The sequence below is a fragment of the Diorhabda carinulata genome, chromosome 5 (genome assembly GCF_026250575.1).
Source record: "Diorhabda carinulata isolate Delta chromosome 5, icDioCari1.1, whole genome shotgun sequence".
Taxonomy (NCBI): domain Eukaryota; kingdom Metazoa; phylum Arthropoda; class Insecta; order Coleoptera; family Chrysomelidae; genus Diorhabda; species Diorhabda carinulata.
In genome coordinates, this window is record NC_079464.1 from 5247000 (window position 1) to 5268692 (window position 21693).

The following is a 21693-nucleotide window of genomic DNA, read 5'->3' on the forward strand; positions in this document are numbered from 1 at the left end:
TTGTTTTGTTCCCGAATGACAATGGAAGTGATCCGGATTACTTTCCGAACTTTGAGATCATGATCGGGTTAACCTTCAAGAAGAAGTATCCTATCATTTGTCAAATATATTTTGTACATATTCTATCCTATTCAAAAACTCATATCTCAAACTCATTCTTTATCAACTATTGGAGACAACCACATAATGATTTGCCACCATTTTACTTCTAACCTCTTCGTTTAAAGATGTTTGTTTTTAGGTGACAACGCTGGTTTTAGTCATGTCATGCGATATGGTAGAAAAAAGCTCTGCTAGTGTTATAATCACGTGCCATAGGCAATTGATGCACTTAGAGAAATCCCCACTGCGACACGACCTTCAATTAATAACGAAATACATGGAAAAACTTAAACCTTCGTTCACGGCTGCTGGATTTTTCGAAATAAATCAAATGATACTAGCGAGCGTATTCACATCTGTAACAACTTACTTGATCATCATGATTCAATTCCAATAGATACGAATTTAATAATTGATATCACTTTTCCTCAATGTCCATAATACTCTAGAAATCTGGCAACATACAATTTTTATAGTGTACCAAAGACTTATAAGTAATAAAATTTGAGAATACTGCAAAATAAATTCAAACTAAAATGCATTGATAATTTCAATTTCAAATACACTGAAACAACCATGTTGCCAATCTTATTATACTGACAAGTCCGAGAACAACAAAAAAGAAGAAGAGGAAGACCAAAAAAAACAAAGAACGACGTGATAAGAGAAGTTTTGACGAAGAAAAAGTTGACGTGTACGAAAATTGTATACAATTAATTTATCAAATTTGGTAAATGTAAATTTTTGTTTCTCTATACCCTACAGGTTGTAAAATAAAATGATTTTTACCAGATGGGTTTTTCAAACCAGGTGGGAGGACATCTAAAAATATTTGCCTTGAAGAATTTATGGATTCATCAACCCAAATAGCAACTCAGATCATTGGATCTAGGAATCTGCCTTTGAGTACTTCTACAGTGAAAAGGAAATTGGAAGAAGTTGGCAGTGAAGACGTCAAAATAAAATTAAGAGGCTGCAGCGGTGATGAATCAAAATTTGAGGTTTTTGCGTCTAAGAGAAGGGCGTTTGTTAGTGAGTCAAAAAAAGAACGGATGTTAAATCCATGCGTAGTCCCGACTGTAAAACACGTCGGAGGCTTGGTGATGGTTTTTGGAGGGCGACTGGATACCTGGTAAACATTGAAGGAATTTTGAACAAAGAAGACTATAAAAAATATTAAAGAAAAATGTAGTACCTACGTTCTGGCCAGCTCTTGATCGACAAAAAATGTGTCCTACTTCCACTTCTTATCTTTGGAATATCCTAAGAAACGAATGGAACCAAATAAACGACGATTATTTGTCCAAATTATTACTGAGAATGTCAAAAATTTATAATTTCATTATTGCTTATCTGAATATGTTACTATAATGATAATCGATCGTTTTTTTTTATTTGTTGTGTGTCATGCAAACTATAGGGCGGACAAAAACTTTTGACTAGTAGTGTATATAAAATAAGTACAATATTCAACCTTTTGTGTTTATATGACAACGTTGCTTTAATCGTAATTGTTAAGATCAGTGAAAGAGAACAGTAGATTACAGTTACCATCAGTGTAATTTCCAGTAGCGTATCGTTATGGTAAACAAGAAAAAGTTAATACGAACTTTTAAATAAAATGAAAATATATAATAATATATTTAATTAATATTCTACATAACAAAGAAAAGCAATTGAATCCTATTTGGTTATTAAAAATATTCCCATAGTTTCGGTTTATATTACTGTCAAATACTTGATTGAAAGTATAGTTCTGTGGTGATAAATTATTTGAATGACTAGAATGTAATTTCTTCTTTCTTATACAAGGTCTGGCTATTAAAAACGAAACCTCTATCCACATTATCTCGAAGTGTTACACTAAGGAGCTCCAGAGCACTAAACGCTTGAAATAGAAGAAGATATAAAAATATAATTTTGCTTCAAAATTCAATTGGTGCTCAAATTCGTATAAATCGATAGATTTTTTTCTCTACTCGATTTACATTTTGTTTGCGTAGAAAAGGAAACGAACAAAGTAATATAACTTGCATCAACGAAATACAATCTTATGTATCCATCTCATACATATAAATTACATTTTTAGTGTCAATACATAATGAAACAATATAAGTAATCAAACTTTATAATTTCGGTTTGATGGTGGGATAAAATTGTTTTAAACCATTTCCAAATATAGGTTCGTATCGGTTTTACAGGTTATTTCAATATAATAATACAGTCTAGATTGATAAATTTGTATAAATAATTATAAAAATAATATTATAATCAGTTTACATACCTTCAAAATATCTGAGGTTGACGTTAAGTTAGATAAGTTAAATAAGAAAAAGAATTACATGTACCAAATTTGAGTTAAGTTTCACTTTTAAACTCCAAATGTAAATGATGTGATGAATGAAGTTTGTTGCCACGAGTGAATAATAACTCTTTATACGCGAGTAATAAGTCGTGTGACTGACATATAGGTAGCGCCTATGTCAAATCCATATGACGTTTAGGAAGTACCAACTTCCAAAAGACTATGTGTAAAATTTCATGACATTCCGATTAGTCATAAAAAAGTGACAGCCAATTGTTATTGGTTTGCTGAATTTAAACGTAGGCCTACAGACTCCGATGATAGTGAACGTTCTGGTCGCGACAGAAAACGAGGTGGCATGCGAAAAAATCAAAAATTCCCACAAGAAAACAAATAAATTTATAAAGCTCCAGATACCGATTATGTATTTGATGATGAAAGTGACGATAATTGTAATAACGCAGTTTGAAGTTATTATGAATTAGGAGATTCGTTGCTAATACATATTTCGCAAACGAAAACCAACGTCTAGTGTAGTTTTTGTATCAAACTACATCAGTTATTTCTGCAAATCTGCTGCATTACGCTCTCACAGCACTTCTCGTCGCCTATTTTTGTAAAGAACGTGCACTATCCAGCCAGTTGGAATAAACACGTTTGGTAAAATGCCGGTCGACATTGCTTCGTATTTAAAATCATCCGAAGCTCTTTACTGGTCACTGCTTTCGAAGATAGCGTCTTTACTTGTGAATTCAGGAGTGGATATGACGAAGGTCAAACGACATGCAGGATGGAGGTCATCAGCGTTCGATGACAAAATTTTTTCCAATCTATGTGATGAGTTTCCTGTTGCATCAGCAGTTGTACATCTTCAAATAGCGATAAACAACTCTGAACTGGTATCATGTTCAACAAGTAGCAATAACACATGTCAAGATGCTTTCAAAAATTCGTTATCTTTGCAAGAAATCTGCATAAGCAACTGTTCTAGTTTTTAATCATGTCAGCTTAAATTATAAACGTCATTCTCAAGATCGGTTTTATAAAAAGTATATTTTTTCTTATGTTATCTGTGCTATTTGCCTTTTTGTCACAATTTGACTTGTTAACATTTTGAATTAAATAAAATAAAAAGAACAGAACCTAATAATTTTCAATTTAATCTTAATAATACAATTTTCTTGGACTTTGCGATGCAATTCCACTGAAAATATAATTACTTTAAATCATCACTCGGTTGATAATGTCGTTAACAAAGCCAGTTCATATATGCTGGTGGGTTTTTTGATCTTCAAATAAACCTGCTTCGCAATATCGCAGGCAATCCGGCCAAATTGAAATGAAACTCACGTAGTTGCACTTGCTCCACATACTTATTAAAGATCAATGCAACGCTAGCACTGAAATGATAATGTAATATACCAAAATCACATTTAATTAAGTCAGTAATGAAACAAATCAAACACTTAATCTGTATATTCAAATATTTTTAAAACACAAACATGTAAAACTAAAAAAAAAATGCTAGTGCTGTAAGATATATTTAAATAAACCGCCAAAATCTAAAATCACAAGTCATTATTGTCAATGACTACAGAATAAACTTACAAGCTACATTACACTACAATACACTATAGAGCGCGTATCATAGATAACATATATTATACAATAAAAAGTGTTTATCTCCTTATTACAATTTTTGTAACTACCCAAAAAAACAGTTTGGCATTTGTGTTGCTTTTCTAGGTTATTCTTACTCCCTAGAATATTTAATTATTGCGTAATTATATAGGCGAAGGCTAGGAAAGAAGAAGAACCTAGCCTTACTAAAACAAAATACAAACCGGATGACTTCTAGCTTTATCTATATCCAGTAGAGTAGCTACCGCCCTCTAACTACAAAGGGGCCCATGTAAAGAAAAGTTCTTAAAATAGTACCCACAATATCACAAAAACTCGGTCACTTCTTCTCTTGATACAGAAAAGTTTTCGATACGGAAGCAAAGATATTTTTTTCATGAATTAGGGGTTGGACGAGGTATAATTTTAAAGTGATATTACGCATAAACCCCTTTATTTTACAACAAACCAAACAAAGAAAGAAAAAACATGGTAAAATTCCGATATTCGGGAATTCCATTACTTTAAAAAAATATTACTCATAAAATTCAAAGTTTTCCGGATGTAGTAACAACATGCTTTCTATTTCTGACGCTTCCGGTTATAACTGTAAAAGTTAAAAGAAGTTCTTTTAAATTGAAACCTCTGTTGGTCAAGAAAGGCTTCTAGATTTGTCCCTATCATCTCTTAGATGAGCTAGTGCGTGAAAACCGTGAGTCTGCCTCGTTAACAATTTGACCATTTGATCAATTGTCAACCCCGGATTTGCAATATGAGCTCTCTGTCTCGGGGCTATATAGCTTACCTCACGACAAGGGGATATTTTAGAGCTAATATCTTACTAACGTTCACGAAATAATAGTCTCAAATTATTGATAATAAATAAATAGATCTTCCTAGAAATTATTCAAAAGAAACAATGTAAATAAACCGCTTGCTATAAAAACAGATGTAAAAAAACTAAACATCAAACTAATTCCACGATTTATAAAAAGTCGAAGAGCCTTCGCCAAATTTTAGAATTTCAATTTATCTAGGCAGGACCAGCTCTAGAGTGTAGACACATTCGTGAAAATATAGTCCTAGGGCAAGCTACACCCCCTTGTCTGTATCCTACATTGTAAAGTCGTAGAATTGTTTTATACAGTTACATTTATTTTTAATTTGTTACTTATTGCACATTTTATATGTTTGAATAGAAAAATAATCAAAACACTAAGTGGATAAAACTATATTGCAATGATTTTCAGCATTCAAACATCACAATAAATAAAATAAGCACAAACATTTTCAAAATTTTATGTTAATACAATTATTATAATGTTAATATCGAAACTGAAAAGAAATAATAAATATGTATAATCAAATGCACATTTTTATTTTCAAGACTCAACTCTGTTGCTGTTGTTGCTGGGCAACTTTCATTTCAGCAATTTCTACTACAGCATCTCTGATCTTGCTTTTTTCCAAACCTAACCACTGAATTTTTTCCATCTGCTCTGTAACAAATTTCACTTTCCTTTGGAAATAATCTTTAGCACCTTCAACATCCTGTAACAATTTTGTGTAAATTTTTAGAAAAATAAATCAATACCCTTACCTTTTCTACATAATACCTTGTTCCTATATCAATAATAACATTATTAGTATCATGAAGTTTACCGGGTACATACATCTAAGAATACTAAATTAAGAAAAATATTTTTATTAAAAAAAATATTGGTAACTAAACGTATAAATTTTACATAAAAGGATACAGATCCAGTTAATGGAACTAAAATTTCTTGTCCCTCAGATTGTGGTGTAATTTTCTCCAAAGCTTCCCCGGAATTTTGATATTTCCCTTGTGCCATTTTTAATGATGCCAAAGATTCTTGAAACAAATTCAATTCCTGAAAATTAAATTGATATATAAAACCATACTTAACATAATTATATTCTTACTTGATCCAATTGTTGTTTCAGTTGATACAATTGTTGTATATTTAATGTTGTAAGATCGATCTGTTGCATTCCTTTTTGTTCTGTTGCCGATATTTGGGCCATATTTATGTTTATAAATTAGTAACAAATCTGTTAGAATTATATTTGAAAGAATAGAAATTTAGTATAACCTAAAATTCAACAAAGCGCAATATTCTTCTTCTCTTCATCATAGATAGAACTACTCATAAGTATTACTACTAGTCAAATACAAAAAAATGAAAAATTGAAAAAGCTCCATAATTCAAACTATTTTTAAAAAGAATTAAGTAGATAATTTATTAAAATCAAACCATGTAAATACTGAATATATATAAATTAAAAGTTAGTGGTTGAAAACGAAAGTCGAAGGTTTTTGTATCTATGATTGTCATTTGGGGATAAAAGAAGAAGTAATTGTCGATATTATATTTCTACAAATCATAATTAATAAAAATATTTGAAAATGTTAATTTCTCGTGGTCTAACGACTATAAGAACTCTTAAAAATTTGAGAACAAATCCAGTTAATCAAATAGTACGTCATGGAGGTCATAGGTATTTTACACACTATACTTACTATTCATATACATTTAAGAACGTTATGTAATTTTGTTTTACTACTACATTAAAATATTTTTAGTGTAAACTACCGATCGGGTGCTCCACCAGCTTCTAAAAATTTAATTTATGCAGCAGAAGGTGTTCAAGGTTTTATGTGGTGGTGGATATTGTGGCATTTATGGACTGAACCTGATCATATTTTGGTAAGTATAGTATAAATTTAAAATCAGTAATCATAATTAGGGAATATCGATTTTAGGGCGAATTCCCTTATCCGGATCCCACCAAGTGGACTAATGAAGAATTAGGAATTCCTAGCGAATGAAAAATATTTTATTATAGTTTGATTTAGTAAAAATATAATTTTATTACCATTCGTTGATTTTTATGGGTTACTTACCTTTGCTATACAAAAAGTATTTTGGGAATCATACCAACTAATATTGATAAACTCCTCCTGGACATAAAATTTTATTTTTACACTTCATATGGTGTGTGGATCCAAAGAAATGTAAAGAAAAATTTATTTGAAATAAAAAGTACGAAAAAATGTTTTGTGTGCGATCCAAGAAAAGTTTTTCGCTAAATGCTTCCACAGGGTCCAGAGCATGATGTGTTAATGATTTATACAAAGTATGATGATAATGACAGTCAGCATTGGGTGGTTGCACAGCCTCAAGTTGTCGACTATAACAAAGGTAAACCCTCTATAGATCCATCTCATCAAATGGCAAGTTACAACACTTCTATGAGAAGGACGTTGAAGTAGTAAATTGCTATTGAGCTATTATTTGGTATAGCAGTGATGAATGTCCAGATTCTTTATAAAAGAATAACAAAAATTTTCAATTTAAAAACAAAATTTACCAAAGACAGGTACAGGTATTGTGGAAGTAGCAAAAATTAAAAATTATACTCAAATATTACTTGAATTATGTTGAAAAAAATATATATAAAGGTTTTTTTATTTTACAATGGATTTGAAGATGAAAAAAAATCAAATTGGCCAAGTGTAAGATAATTTTTCAAGGACCCAGAACGGTCCAACAAAACTGGAAAACACCCTTAAATATGGTCTCTGGGGCGGTGTGGAAGGTTTAAAATAAAATACGTTGTGCGGTCCATAATTGTCGAGAAAGTTCATTTACGGGCCTATGGACCGCACCGGGGCTCAACGTGTTAAACATGTGAGTAAACAGATCAAATTGTTGGTTTAAGTGAAAAAAAAAAATCGGTAAATATGAATTCTAAGTACATTATACTTTTCTAATGTTTCAAACAAAGTTATTACTTTTTATTTTATGTAGCATTTGAAAGTGTCCATTATGATACAGAATTTTTAGAAATTTGAGAATCAGATGTTTCTTTCATACTATGATTAAAGGCTGTTAAAACCTTGTATCCACCTGATGATGTTTGGTTTCTTCATGTATATGTTGATATACATTCAAATCACCTGCACATCGAGAATTTACTAAATTTGAACCGGAGTTATATATTGTTGATACAGATATTAAACAATAACAGTGTTCAAGTAAGTAATGCCTAATATAACCTTCATAAGTTTTGAACAAAATTGTCGGACAGTAACATAACGATTAATTAACAGTATTGAAACATAATAGGTTAACAGGTAAAATAAATATATTTTTATTATGTTTAGAATTATCAAAATATGACAAAACAACTAAAATCCAGTACAAATTTAAACTTTTGCCAGCTTGATACCTTTTTATGTCAACTTTTACGTTGACATTTGTAATAAAAGTAGGTGTATAATAGTGTTAGTGGAATCATTATTTGTGTATCAGGGGAAATTAGATTCTAAGCGTTGGTAACCATGTGGAATTGATGTTGTAAGGTGTACAAAATAAAACAGAACACATTCTTTAGAACCACGCTAGTGCACGTTATTAATCACAGAACTCATAAAACAAACAAAAAAGGTAATTCGAATATATTAACTAAATGTTGTAATACAAGGAAAAACAAGGTTAGAAGAAGAAGAATGTAGAAGAGCAGCCTAAAGGGATGGTACAGCTGCAAATCAAAGATAAAAATATGAAAAAGAAAACACCAAATAACCAACTTTATTACATAATTTTACAAGAATTACTACAATGTTAGGCATGTTCTATCTAGGGCACATAGCGTGTCTACCACCATCAACAGGAACAGTAGCTCCAGTGATAAAACTAGAATCCTCGCTAGCCAAAAAAATTATTGTTCTAGCAACTTCCTCAGGCTTACCGGGTCTACCTAAAGCATGAGTTTCTTGAGTTTTTTTCAAGAAAGCCTCATACTGTTCTTGATTCATTCCTCCTGCAAAATCAAATGAGACATGCCAATTAAAAATTGGAAGATTCACTTACCTCGTTTATGAAGATTAGTTACAGTAACACCTGGATTTACACAATTCACCCGAACTTGCTTTGGCGCTAGTTCTAAAGCAACACATCTAGTAAACTGATCCACTGCAGCTTTAGACATACAGTACGCTAATACTCCTGGAAATGCTCTTAGACCATTAACACTACTGACGTTAACGATACTGCCTTTTGATTTAATAAGGTGTGGTACAGCAAGCATAGAAAGGTGATACATTGATCTTACGTTGGTGTTCATCAATCTATCATACTGATCGAGAGTGGTGGTTTCAATGGTACCTACAAGTTTTTCTTTTGATGATTTCCTTATCATAATTTGGTTTACGAATATATTTATTTATTACAAACATTCACCTGTTTCAAGAATACCAGCGTTGTTGATTAGAACATCTAGTTTTCCAAAATGTTCAATAGTTTTATCTACGATTGCTTTTGTATCTTTTTCATTGGTTAATTCCCCAGTTAGTAATAACGGAATAGATTTTGTAGAACAATCGGAAGCAACTTGTTTCAAGTTATCCATGTTCCTACCGGCTAGTGCAAGTGTCGCACCTAGACCAGCAAATTGCTTAGCGGTAGCGGCGCCGATTCCTGAACTAGCACCTGTTATTAAAATTACTTTTCCTGCGAATGCCATTTTGAACCGATAGTAGTAATAATTTGATATATGATCAAATGTTATTAACAAATATTGGTTATATTGGCGAGTTCAATAAGTTTATCTTGTCACACTTGTTGATTAACTGTTCGTTTGTGATTTCACAAAAAAATATAAAAGCTGGCTTTGAAAAGTATTTGATTTCAGATTAATTAAAAAATCTGTGAATTTGTTTTTGTTTATTCGTAGTGTACTAAAGTGATAAAGGTTATCAGATTACGAAATGCCTAAATCTCCGTTAACGGGTTTCTAATAAGATATGGTTAGAATCAAATATTGTTTATTAAGTAATGTAAAATTGAACATATGCAGGAATAGTTATGGACAAGAAAAAAATTTGAATCAATTTTATAACATTTTCATTTGCGCATATCAATATATAACGTGAGCAAAAAAACCGACACCCTTATAATCGCAAGTCACCGGCATAAAAAGTGAACTCGAAATTGTATTTTTCTTAGTAAAAGTAGTAAGACCACCCTTTTTATGCTAATTAGGGGTAACTGACCCTTATAAAAGCTTATCTACCTGATCCATCACTTATCAGTTAACCATCAAACGTCAACATGTTTAAATTTCCGTTAAAAACAAACAAGAACTCTACCTGAAAATGGACACAACAGTGATAAAGCTACTCAAACGGTCACACAAGGCCAGAGTTTACCATCGTTATCAAGAAACTGGTTACATCCATTGAAGATGCGATTCCGGAAGACAAAGGTGAACACCCGAGAAATATGGCCGATTAATTGTCATTGCTAAGAAATCGTGCCGTCACTGTTATTTAAGTTGAACAGGAGCTCAGAGAAACCCGAATAGTGGCTGTGAGTGGCTAGATAATCAGAAGGTGACTTAAAGCAGCTAACATTGAGCCAAAAAAAGCCAGTTACTGGCCCCAAATTAACCCCAGCCCACTGAGCAGTCCGTCTACGATTTGCAAGAGAACACGTTAATTGGACTGACGAACAACATAGAAGAAAATCCAATAGCGAGCTATATATATTCAATTTAGCATTTTAAACCAAATAAACGTATTTTTGTATCTACAATCCATAAATTAGAGATTGGAAATCTTTGATAAGTCGTTCTATACATTTAGAATTTTCACGGTAGCGGCAATGTTGATACTGATATGTATTATGGGCTGTCTATAATCAACCTCAAAGTATACTAACCTATGAAAGTGAACATAATTTTCAAAATTTCTTATTTTGTGGTTATATTCTAGTGTATTTTAAAATATTGTGCTAAATGAACGTTTTAATATGCCTTCCAAAGGGCCATTGGTTTGTTTAAAATGTGAAACAAATGAATCACCTCTCTGGAAGAACGCCGAAAATCTAGGAGCTATTTGTTTAGATTGTATTAACGAAGCAAAAGACAATTTAAAAACTGAATTAGAAAACGATGACGAACCGGACACGAAAATAAGTAAACGGAAATTGAGAGCTACAAGATCTTATAGGACGAGATTAAATCCTTTCGCTGTTCCAAAAATATCTGCGCCCAAAACAAGAGGTCGAAGAGCATTGTTAAAAAAAACACCTGTTAAAGCACCAACGGCAGTAGCAACGACCGTTACAAGTGAATGGGTCTTTTATAAAGTGAGTGTTTATATTTTTAAGTTATTGTTGCAAAATTTCAACTGTTTGTAGGGTCATTACATTCAAGTTGGAGATATTGTTTCTCTTAAAGATTCAGAAGGCGATAAATATTATGCTCAAATAAAAGCTTTGATGACTGATCAGTATTGTAATAAAAGTGCCGTTATAACGTGGTTACTTCCAACTCAAGAAAGTCCTCCACCAAATGAAACATTTGATGCTGCTACTTATATCATAGGTAATTGAAACATTATTGAAATAATTGTATTATTCAAGAAACATCGTCTGTAAAGCCGTAAAATCTCTATTTTCTCAATAGGCCCTGAAGAAGATATATCAAGAAAATTAGAGTCTATGGAATTTGTTATGCATGCTCCCTCGGATTATTATAAATCAAGAAACACTCCGTATCCTTCTCCGTATGCAACAGCTGAACCTGGGTATATTTGGGCTTCAATTGACTCTTTAAAATCAATTGGATGAGTTTTATGGTGGCTTATATCATTTTTGTGATTCTTTATACTATTAATTTTTCTTACAAGGGGTATCAAATATGAAAATATTTTTATTGTATATTAATTTTATTAATAATTGGTATGAAGCTTTAATGTTTATTTATTTCCACTAAAACTGACTTGAAAAATTAATAATAATTCAATTTTAAATATTTTAATTTGTTTTAAAATAAATAGAAATATAATAATTTACTATTTATTAATTAGGCGAAAATAAAATTTAAATCATTGAAAAATATATTTTCAAGCTTAAGATATCATGCAAAAACAATTAAAATACTTTATGTTTATTTAATATTGTTTATATACAGCAGCCATGTTTTAAAACTCTTCAAATATTTATGAAGAAAACATGCTTTATTAAATTAATGGGTATGTATTATGAAAAACAATTAATATTCAAATTTCACCAAACAAATAAAATCATTTATAACTATAATGGGTAGAATATCAAAATATCACTAACAAAACAACTAAAATGCAGTACAAATTTAAACTTTTATCACATTCGAGAATTATGGCACTCATTTTCAAGAACCCAATAGAAAAAAAGGTTACGACACTATAAAATTTCGCTTATCATAACATTCACATTATGTATAAATAAAAAGAACATGTTAGTTAGTCAGTCAGTTAGTTGTCATATAATTAAACGTAAATTTTATTGTAGGGAATTTTCTACTCTAAGTGTAAAGTAGGAAATAAAGTTTTTAAAAGTGATTTTCCACCTTCGGTGATTTATTTGGCGCAGTCAGTAGGATATTTCGGGCCGAACATATCGTATGTGCGATTTTGTTTCAACAATTTACCGAAATAAATCAAACACTTAGCTACATTGTTGAATTATTGTGGAGAATATTTGTGCAGTGAATTACCATATCTTTGGTCTCCCCCGTCCACTGAGGACCTGTTCGAGCTGCTACCAACTATTCAATGAGATCTGGGACCCATATTGCAGTTGTGAGTTCTCATAGCGAATTAGCATGTTTAAAATCATCCTTTATGTTCTGTAAGTACAATTTATGAATTCTGAAGTAAATCGAGCATGCAATAATTTATTATTAGAAACCACTACTGATAGTTAGTAGGTTCCATCAAATCGAGATGGAAGAAAAGGATATTGAAAAAATAGCATTCAACACTGGAAATGGCCATTGGGAGTTTTTACGCATAACTTTTTTGGATTGAAAAATGCGCCAGCAACATTCCAACGTGTTGCCTATAATATACTAAGAGGTATACAAAACGAGATGTGCCTTGTATACCTAGACGACATTATTGTGTATTCAGCCTCCTTACAAGAACATTTATAAATCTTAAAGACGGTTTTCCAGAGACTCCGAGAAGCAAACTTTAAAGTTCAACTGGATAAATCGGAGTTTCTAAGGAAAGAAGTCGCTTATTTAGGCCACTTGGTTACACCAGACGGAGTTAAGCCGAACCCTGAAAATATTCAAGCAATACTTGACTATACAATTCCTAAAACACCCAAGCAACTCAAAGGATTCTTAGGATTGCTTGGATACTACAGACTAACCAAACCTTTCACGAAATGTTTAAAAAATGGTGCAAAAATTGAACTTAACAACGGAATACTTGACGTGTTTTGAGACTTGTAAAACTCTATTGACTAACGAACCAATATTACAATATCCAGACTTCAATAAAACCTTTAATCTTACTACCGACGCTTCTAATGTAGCACTAGGTGCTATCTTATCACAAGGTCCTATCGGACAATATCCTTAAATACCCCTTCACCAACTACCAATAAACTAATGAACGACACCACGATCGACAATACCCTACAAGACAATGACGATTTTTCATAAGTAAGTTTGAAACATTTTTGATAGATGGCGGCGGGTACGCTGTTTGCAATAATACTTGAGTCAACACCAGTTGAGGTTCTTATTTTTCAAACAAACATCAATAATATCATGATGTAATAGAGACAAGGTGTGTTCTCTCCGTAGACCAATTTTCGACCTGTTCTGCGCACTTCCAAAACCCCGCCATATTGCCATGCAATCATAATATTGTTGTTCTGAAAATAATAACCTAGACAAGCAAACAATAAATGAATGGAATTGCGTCATCATAGCATCCAGCATTTAAATTCGCGCAGTCTTGTGATTGGCTGAATTTCCAATATGGCGGCGTTTTGGAAGTTTTTTTCATTGGTCGTGCGCAAGAACACACCTTATCTCTATTACACCATGAATAATATATCGACATAATGGGGAGAGATTTATACAATTGAAATTGAAATATTAATTGTAAATCATAATATCCTCAAACTTAAAGAATTTCATCTTGTTGGCAAGGAATAGTTTGTAATACAAACGATCGTTTGACCTAAATACGTTTTTATTTGTTATAAAAATCTTACTCATACACCGTTTACTATCAATTGTTCGAATTGGCGTGTAATTTGGACCTCCTGTACAGATAATAGCAATGAAAAAATTTCTGTGACGGATTTTTAAATCGGTAATTAAAAAACAGTTGTTTAAAGTATTATTTGTTCTCGACACCCGTTTTTAAAGTTAATTCGTTCCTATAGCAATAACGATTATCAAGTAATGTTTTATTCATATTAATTTCACAAACAGATAATAAGGCCAAGTTATAAATCTTTAACACATATGGTTTTCGAAAGGTTTAGAATCAGTTGTTTTATAGTTTTTTAGTAATGTATATGAAATTTTCTTGAAATATAATTGTATTGAACAAAAAATTGATTTTATATTATTATGTGACCTTGAAAATCCCATTAAGCCAGTGGCGTTACAAGGACATGTGCCCATTGCAAACAACCGAACAAACAGAAAATTCATTTGTAGGTAATTTATTATACAGGGTTGTTGAAAATTTAAAAACAGCGTTTTCATAATTTATATGGATTTATTTTAAAATCACTTTTATAATTAAATTATAATATGTATATAAGATACATATGGGCTTGACCACTACTAGGAGTGCCAGTTTGTAGTATTTGCATACTATTTACGTTATGAAATATTCATTACAATATATGATATGGTATTAACATAATTTTTTCTTTACGTATCGTAATATTATACTTGAGGAATTACTTTACTAATATTACACAAAATCACATTTTTCTTTTTAAATTTTTATGTACACAATTATATAGGGTGTTGTCAGCATTGAATTATGAGTGAAAAATGTTTAACTACCTTCTGTAAACACGGACAGCAAGCAAAAGGAAAGAAGTCATCTTAAACATCCAAGTATGAGTCGTTCTATTTTGGTTGTTGTATTCTTTAGAGCGCACGTGTTCGTTTTTAGAAATTTCATATCAATTTTACAGTGATTTTGTTTATTAGAACCTATTGGGTCGTACGTACCTCTCATAGCCAATTCCTGATAACCACATAATTTATATTCTATATACTTCTTTATTAACAGCATTTAAAGCGTTTAAAAAATGGTAGAAAGGATTTTGAACGTCATTTTATAAATTTAGGTGAGACTTTGGTCTACTACCACGAACCTGATTGAAAGAAAGAGGTTATGTGTGCTCCAAAGCTAGCTAAGGTTAAGGAATCGGGCAAAAAGTGTTTTCATCCATTTTTGGTAATACAAAAGTAATTTTGCTTGTGGATTACCCCTCACACTGGTAAAAAAATAAAAGCATATTATTATTTTAATATGTTGAATCAACTGAATGTGAAGATTGTTCCAAAAAAGACGTGGTTTGAAAAAAAATTTCAACAAATTTGATTCTCTCTGATTTCTAGATGTATGCATATAAAACAAATTATCAAAAGAAAGGTTATAGCAAGCGTCTCTTTCAAATTGTTACTTTCTGAGATGGAATTCTCAAAGTGGATCATTCGAATAATTATAAAATAATTCAGTGGAAGTAAATTGAACTATAATATATCTTTCAAGTCATAAAATCTCCTTTTTTTATCAGATGACAAAGATTATCGCATAACTCATGTGGTTTTCTTCGATTCTTTGTTTCTAACCCTTATTTTTAATAGAATCTTGTACATTTTTATTATTTAACAGATCTACTGCTTGTATTGGTTTCTTAAAGAGTTTATGTGGAAAGGTGTGGTGGAAAAAACCAGTTTTCGCCATTCCAAAGAAGCTTTTATTAATAACTATAGAGGGTAGAGGTAAGGAGAACCAGGGTCAGTGCACTGGAATAGGAGAAGCTCAGGGCGATTTTCAACGCCATCTATGTTGCCGGTTTATATCTAAAAGCTTAGTTTTTGGTGTTTTATTTTTGAATGTTTGTCAATCTGGATTCTGAATCTAAGTTGCAATCATGCATCGAGAAACAACCAAGTTTATTGAATGAACAATGTCTATCTTGCATAGGTGTATAAAATCTTTGCAAAGGTGTTTGATATTGTTTGTTTATTAGCGATTTGCATTTTTGTGCATTTGAAAGTTATCATTTGGTGCGAATTGTGCTGTCGTGTTTACTTAGTCAATATGAGTAAACAAGTAAAGGCCTGTTGTGTACTAGGATGCACGAATAAGCAAGCGATAAGGTGAGAGTAATATTTACTATTTATCAACACAAAAATATTTAAATTGAAATCTAAACGAGAATAACTCTTTTCTTCCTAACTTCATTAATTTGTATTTAGGAAATCATTTTGTTCAATGGTTAAATATGTTGAATGATTTTATCCTTATTTTACTTTTTTATAGACATTCATTCCTACGAATGAAGACGTTTGCAGAATTTGGTTGCAAAGAATAAATAACCCCAAGTTATACAGCAGATATAGTATTATCATCACATAGAATATGTGTTATTCATTTTGAACCCCAATGGCAGGTTAAAAAAACTTTCACTGCCAACTCTACATTTACCTGGTAAGTACTTATATTTACTGTGACAATAAACCTCTTATGAATCCCAGTGAAAAGTTATGCAGAGGAAAAGAATTGCCATTTCTGCTTATAGGTTACGAAAAAGGTGAAATTGATATTTCTTGGGTACATTTCAAACTCCAAAAACGCTGTTATGAATTGTAGTATATTATTTCCACAAAAATCTGCCTGTTAATTCTTCTAGTCATGCTAAATTGTTTGAATCATTGTACATTTTGGGTATATGCGTGACTCAACCATTTATGGCAGTTATAATCAGGAAGTTATTTGAAAACAAAGAGAAATGAATTGTGTTAAACATCTGGGGAACAGGGTTCATGTTTTATTTCATATTAATAACCAAAAGGATTATTCAATAATAATTTAGGTGAAAGATAAATGTCATTGAATATTTTCTATAATGTAGTTGCCCAATTGTTTATTTCTATTTACTGATTTCCTTTTTCTAATGAGATTAATTTGAGACATTTTTTAGAATCAATTGCCAGGACTAGTTCCTCTAACAGCATCTTTACTGGTAACAGTCCAATAGAGGGAACAAAAAAACCTGTTGAGGTGTAAACAAGGAAGAGATTATTTCAAGCCCTTGTTGAAGAACCTTGTAAGTATGAATTCAAAATGGCAAGATTTTTATAAATGATTGTGATAGTTGTAGACACAACTATTGACACTGTCCACATAATAAATTTGAATTGAACCTGAAGTCATGAATTTAAATAATTTGTAGGTAGCTCCTTGAGTATCTTGTATGAACCATCAATATCGACTAATATGGAAACAAATAAACTTGAAGGGCACTCGACTGCGATAGGTGAGTATAGTCATATCCTTTCAGATCAAAATCAACCGAGGAAACTTAATAAAAGACATAGCCCCTATCCCGGGAACATTATTATTTTGCGATGCAAAGTCAGTCAGTGGAAGTCAGCTGTTTGATGTGCGCCTTCAGCAAAATTCTGTGATATTTTTAAAAGTTTTTCTGATAAAATTTTCGAAAGATTGCCCCAGTTAATCAATTCGCTAGGCATAAAAAAACAAATATTTCGTTTGGAGGATTCAACAGACATTTTGTCAATATTTTATTCAGATCACAAGGATTATGTAAATATGTTTGTAAATATTAGTTTTCACATATGCATTTTCCATTACATAGGTATTATTAATAAAATTTTTAAAGGCAAATATCAACAATATAAAGACTATGATGTTGTGATGAATATGGCATATGTTAAATATAGGGAAAGCTGCAAGAAAGAACGGTAATCATTAATTAACCACGGTTATAAAATCAGTTTTTTATATACCATTATATGTACCATGTACAAACAGAAACATTTTTTAAACACGCCAACATCTCACTGTTGACAGGCCTAAACCTGCTGAAGTGTGAAGGAAAATTTTTTGTTTGTGGATATAGTTATAAAATGTCAAAAACAAAATAAAAATTATAATAATCATCCTGTGTTTGAATATTCCATTTACCTATATCTTATATAAACCATTTAATTGTGAAAATTTAGATTGTCATACCTGGTTGTCACATAAATTGTAAATGAAACCAAAATATTTTACAAAATACTTCATTTAAACAGCATTTTAATTTCAGGTATTTATATTTTCTTGTAAACAACAATATTTGAATTTGAAATGTTAGCAAAATGAAAGTATTTTGTATAATACTTTTGTTTCATTCTCAATTTGATGCGACAACTAGCTTCGAGCATTTAAAATTACTTGAGTTATTTTTAAATTTCCCGCGAAATTAGCATGGATATGAACCTTAGATCAAATATTTGATTATAGAAATCTTTTTTCTTGGTATGAAGCCAATTCGAGAGATGTCGCTAGGATCGAACTTTGTCATCAAATTTTTATACAGAGTGACAGATCCATCTCTGTGCTACAGAAAGTGTCCATCAAAATTCTTTACGTTAGGGAGGCGTTACTATCGCGTGAGTGTAAATTTTAACAAAAGTGCGAAATTCAAGAATAAGGACAGAGAAAGAAAAAAGTGATAATTGACACTTCTTTCTAGAAATTCACAATAATTAATTAACATTCAGCGTTATCTCAAAGTAGCTTTTCTAGGTTATATTTACAAAATTATTTTGTACTACGTGAATAGTTTAGACTTTGTATACCAATATTTAATTAGCAACTCTATTTAAAATTTTTTAACACAGTATAATTCACTCTATTTTAGAGAGGTCATTCAAATAAGACGGACGGAAGACTGAGCTGAACGATCATATGATATCTTGTCTGACAGGAGCGCCATTCTGGTCAAATTTTGAATTATAATTTACCGTCTACAAGTGGTCAGTGTTTAAGCTAAGCCCCCATATGAGATGGTCCTCCTTACCTCAACCCTCCCATACCTCTATTAATAACCTTTTTTATGCTTAACTTCAAAAACTGTCTTACTGCCATCTATGGAGCAATCCATCTACTTCTCAGCTGTGGCGACAAGAAGATTCCGTACTAACCACAACAATCTAACTCATAGTTACATTTCCGTATTCGTTAAGCACATTCAACTGACTTCAAACAATAGTCCACCATATAGCAGCAATTTGTGTTGAAGCTCAATCTTAAAAAACATTTATCTACCCTAGAGAGATCAAGAAAGTGTTGATACTTCCTGAAATATGGCCGAAGGTACTTTCAAAATGCTTTTGGGCATTCTAAAATAGTGTAGATTTAACGCGGTTTATTTTTTGCCAACGTTATTTAATTGAATAAAAAAAAATTAGGTTCTCATATAAAAATAATCTGTGACATGATATTCGATTCAATTTATCTTTTATGTATGGCATATTTATTATTTTATCATACACAATAACAATTTTTTCTTCCCATAACCTTCTGCGCGGACAAAATCCTACCCGAATCTGTTCCACATAACCAATTACAGCAGCGAAAGGCACCATATGGTTGTCACATTGTTTTACGTAATTCACTGCAATGGATTCGAATTTGGTCTAAAGAATTTAATGAGAAAAATAAATGTATGTTTGTTTACTTCTCAGCGAACAAATTGTAACGTTTCGTGAAGCAATATTTCTAAGTATAGTAGTGTGAAAGAATGCAGACCAGTCTATGAAAAATAAAAAAAAATGACATGACGACATTTTTCAAATACGTAGTAAAAATTAACACTCGGTTCATTTAAAAAATATGTCACATTATAAAAAGATTATAGATGTTACTACTCATTGTTTTTTTTATACATTATATACAGGGTAATTCGTTCTACTTTATTTTTGTTCATATATTATTTACGTTTAAGTACGGGTATTTTAGTTTCATAAAAATATTATATTTGTCCCTATAAAAATACAGGTTAGGTCAAAAACTACCGTGTAATAGTACTTTTAGATGTAACATACAAAGGTCTGGCAAAAATATTTATTTACAAATAAACTGTATTAGCATTTTTTTGATAATTTCACAGATTTCTGTATTTTAATTTAATCAAACACGAGACATGTGCTCTTCGAATACAAATTGGTGGCATTTGCAGCAATCTCATCTGTAAGATTTATTTCGATTTCTCGGACATATGCTGCAACGTCCCACTTAATTTTCCCCTGAAAATTTTCCATAAGTTGTTGAGTTTCTTCAAGACCTCAAAAGACAGCTGCCCGTTTTCATAACTTCGACACATTTGATCTACTAAGTCTACGCCTATTTTAGTTTTATTGTAGAAGATTAGGTAATTATCTAGATTAGGTTACGCCCCTCCGATTTCGTTAAAATTTTAGTATGTTATATTTAGTATATATATATATATATATATATATATATATATATATATATATATATAGGGCGCGGAAATCATCAATCATCCCTTCAGGTACTTTTTTGCGTTTAAAGAATCGGTAATTGTACACTTTCACGGTCATCTGGTTTTTTGGCTCTAGAAAATCGAAAAATGGATGGATTTTAATGATCTTGGTCTCAAAATGTTCCATTTTACGGCGGATTTATAAAAAAAATTAGTAGAAATAGCTGGAATGAAAATTCCTCATAGTTTTACTGTTTTAAATCGTAAAAAAAGGGTTTAATCCTTTACAAAAAATTATGGTAATTATACACTTCCGCGGTCACCTGGTTTTTTGGTTAGGTTAGGTTAGGTTGGCTCTAGAAAATCGAAAAATGGATGGATTTTAATGATCTTGGTCTCAAAATGTTCCGTTTTACGGCGGATTTATAAAAAAAATACGAAAATTAAAAAAAATAAATATTTTTCACAGTTTCATGACTTTAAATGCAAAAAAATGACTTTCTACATATAATCCTTCGTAACTGTGTCTGACGTCGTGGAATCAAGTTCAGCCACTACGCCCGTGTTTTTCATAAATTCGTCGTAAAATGGAACATTTTGAGACCAAAATTATAAAATTTATCTATTTTTCGATTTTTAATGGTCCAAAAACTATTAACATTGAAGAATATAGTACGAAACTATTCACGAAAATTGATTGTTTTTCATCGATTTCATTTTAAGCTATAAAAACTGAAAAAATCATTATTTTTGGATTTTTTTTAATTGTTTATTAATTTATGTAGAATACAAAAAAAAAATATAAGAACTTTATCTGATAATGAGATAATTTTTTGTAAAGGATTATTTTGCAAAACCCTTTTTTTTAACCATTTAAAACAGTAAAACTATGAGAAATTTTCATTCCAGCTATTTCTACTAATTTTTTTTATAAATTCGCCGTAAAACGGAACATTTTGAGACCAAGATCATTAAAATCCATCCATTTTTCGATTTTCTAGAGCCAAAAAACCAGGTGACCGTGAAAGTGTATAATTACCAAAGAATCAAATGATTTTTTAGTGATTGTAATATTTAAATTAATCGTTGTAACCTAACCGTAAACTAACCGTGTGGTGCAATTGGGCAATAAGGGCATTAAATGGAACTTGGTTTAATAAAATTCGAATAGATATACAAACTGTATGTAGAATCATCGCTTATTTTATTTATTGTCGACCATCTCATCAAGAAAAAATAATGGAAGATAACAGCAACCCCTGCTTGTGATTGGATTTCATTTTGTAGAGAAGTAGGTAGGTTAGG

At 31.1% G+C, this 21693-nt stretch overlaps 4 protein-coding genes and 1 long non-coding RNA gene across 5 annotated transcripts; 3 read left to right on the forward strand and 2 right to left on the reverse strand.

Annotated features, from left to right (window-relative positions):
• Positions 1-5310: 5310 nt before the first annotated feature.
• LOC130894061 (prefoldin subunit 5) lies at positions 5311-6175 on the reverse strand. Its single transcript, XM_057800606.1, has 4 exons — positions 5972-6175; positions 5785-5919; positions 5628-5702; positions 5311-5578 (listed from the first exon to the last, which is right to left on the reverse strand). The coding sequence occupies exons 1-4, from the start codon at positions 6071-6073 to the stop codon at positions 5417-5419; spliced, it is 474 nt and encodes a 157-aa protein (XP_057656589.1). The 5' UTR covers positions 6074-6175; the 3' UTR covers positions 5311-5416.
• A 174-nt stretch (positions 6176-6349) lies between these two features.
• LOC130894062 (NADH dehydrogenase [ubiquinone] 1 beta subcomplex subunit 2, mitochondrial-like) lies at positions 6350-6927 on the forward strand. The gene is made up of 3 exons (XM_057800607.1): positions 6350-6547; positions 6633-6756; positions 6813-6927. The coding sequence occupies exons 1-3, from the start codon at positions 6456-6458 to the stop codon at positions 6876-6878; spliced, it is 282 nt and encodes a 93-aa protein (XP_057656590.1). The 5' UTR covers positions 6350-6455; the 3' UTR covers positions 6879-6927.
• A 1701-nt stretch (positions 6928-8628) lies between these two features.
• Positions 8629-9818, reverse strand: LOC130894084 (3-oxoacyl-[acyl-carrier-protein] reductase FabG-like). Its single transcript, XM_057800660.1, has 3 exons — positions 9295-9818; positions 8926-9219; positions 8629-8875 (listed from the first exon to the last, which is right to left on the reverse strand). Exons 1-3 carry the CDS (start codon positions 9575-9577, stop codon positions 8688-8690), a joined length of 765 nt encoding a protein of 254 aa, XP_057656643.1. The 5' UTR covers positions 9578-9818; the 3' UTR covers positions 8629-8687.
• Positions 9819-10740: 922 nt separating this feature from the next.
• On the forward strand, positions 10741-12287 carry LOC130894085 (GATA zinc finger domain-containing protein 1). Its single transcript, XM_057800661.1, has 3 exons — positions 10741-11202; positions 11254-11440; positions 11522-12287. The coding sequence occupies exons 1-3, from the start codon at positions 10864-10866 to the stop codon at positions 11683-11685; spliced, it is 690 nt and encodes a 229-aa protein (XP_057656644.1). The 5' UTR covers positions 10741-10863; the 3' UTR covers positions 11686-12287.
• A 3718-nt stretch (positions 12288-16005) lies between these two features.
• Positions 16006-18058, forward strand: LOC130894086 (uncharacterized). Its single transcript, XR_009059285.1, has 4 exons — positions 16006-16252; positions 16416-16583; positions 17077-17202; positions 17329-18058. It is a non-coding gene; the product is annotated as an uncharacterized LOC130894086 (long non-coding RNA).
• Positions 18059-21693: the final 3635 nt, after the last annotated feature.

What these genes read in the sequence shown, in the direction of transcription:
- LOC130894061 (XM_057800606.1), bottom strand. Translation starts at nt 6,073, where the DNA reads ATGGCCCAAATATCGGCAACAGAACAAAAAGGAATGCAACAGATCGAT. An exon ending in TGAAACAACAATTGGATCAA is followed by an intron (nt 5,920 to 5,971) that starts GTAAGAATATAA and finishes TTTAATTTTCAG; the next exon opens with GAATTGAATTTGTTTCAAGA. An exon ending in TAGTTCCATTAACTGGATCT is followed by an intron (nt 5,703 to 5,784) that starts GTATCCTTTTAT and finishes TAGTATTCTTAG; the next exon opens with ATGTATGTACCCGGTAAACT.
- LOC130894062 (XM_057800607.1), top strand. Translation starts at nt 6,456, where the DNA reads ATGTTAATTTCTCGTGGTCTAACGACTATAAGAACTCTTAAAAATTTG. An exon ending in GTACGTCATGGAGGTCATAG is followed by an intron (nt 6,548 to 6,632) that starts GTATTTTACACA and finishes AAATATTTTTAG; the next exon opens with TGTAAACTACCGATCGGGTG. An exon ending in CTGAACCTGATCATATTTTG is followed by an intron (nt 6,757 to 6,812) that starts GTAAGTATAGTA and finishes TATCGATTTTAG; the next exon opens with GGCGAATTCCCTTATCCGGA.
- LOC130894084 (XM_057800660.1), bottom strand. Translation starts at nt 9,577, where the DNA reads ATGGCATTCGCAGGAAAAGTAATTTTAATAACAGGTGCTAGTTCAGGA. An exon ending in CGCTGGTATTCTTGAAACAG is followed by an intron (nt 9,220 to 9,294) that starts GTGAATGTTTGT and finishes AAAAACTTGTAG; the next exon opens with GTACCATTGAAACCACCACT. An exon ending in AACTAATCTTCATAAACGAG is followed by an intron (nt 8,876 to 8,925) that starts GTAAGTGAATCT and finishes TTGATTTTGCAG; the next exon opens with GAGGAATGAATCAAGAACAG.
- LOC130894085 (XM_057800661.1), top strand. Translation starts at nt 10,864, where the DNA reads ATGCCTTCCAAAGGGCCATTGGTTTGTTTAAAATGTGAAACAAATGAA. An exon ending in GTGAATGGGTCTTTTATAAA is followed by an intron (nt 11,203 to 11,253) that starts GTGAGTGTTTAT and finishes AACTGTTTGTAG; the next exon opens with GGTCATTACATTCAAGTTGG. An exon ending in TGCTGCTACTTATATCATAG is followed by an intron (nt 11,441 to 11,521) that starts GTAATTGAAACA and finishes TTTTCTCAATAG; the next exon opens with GCCCTGAAGAAGATATATCA.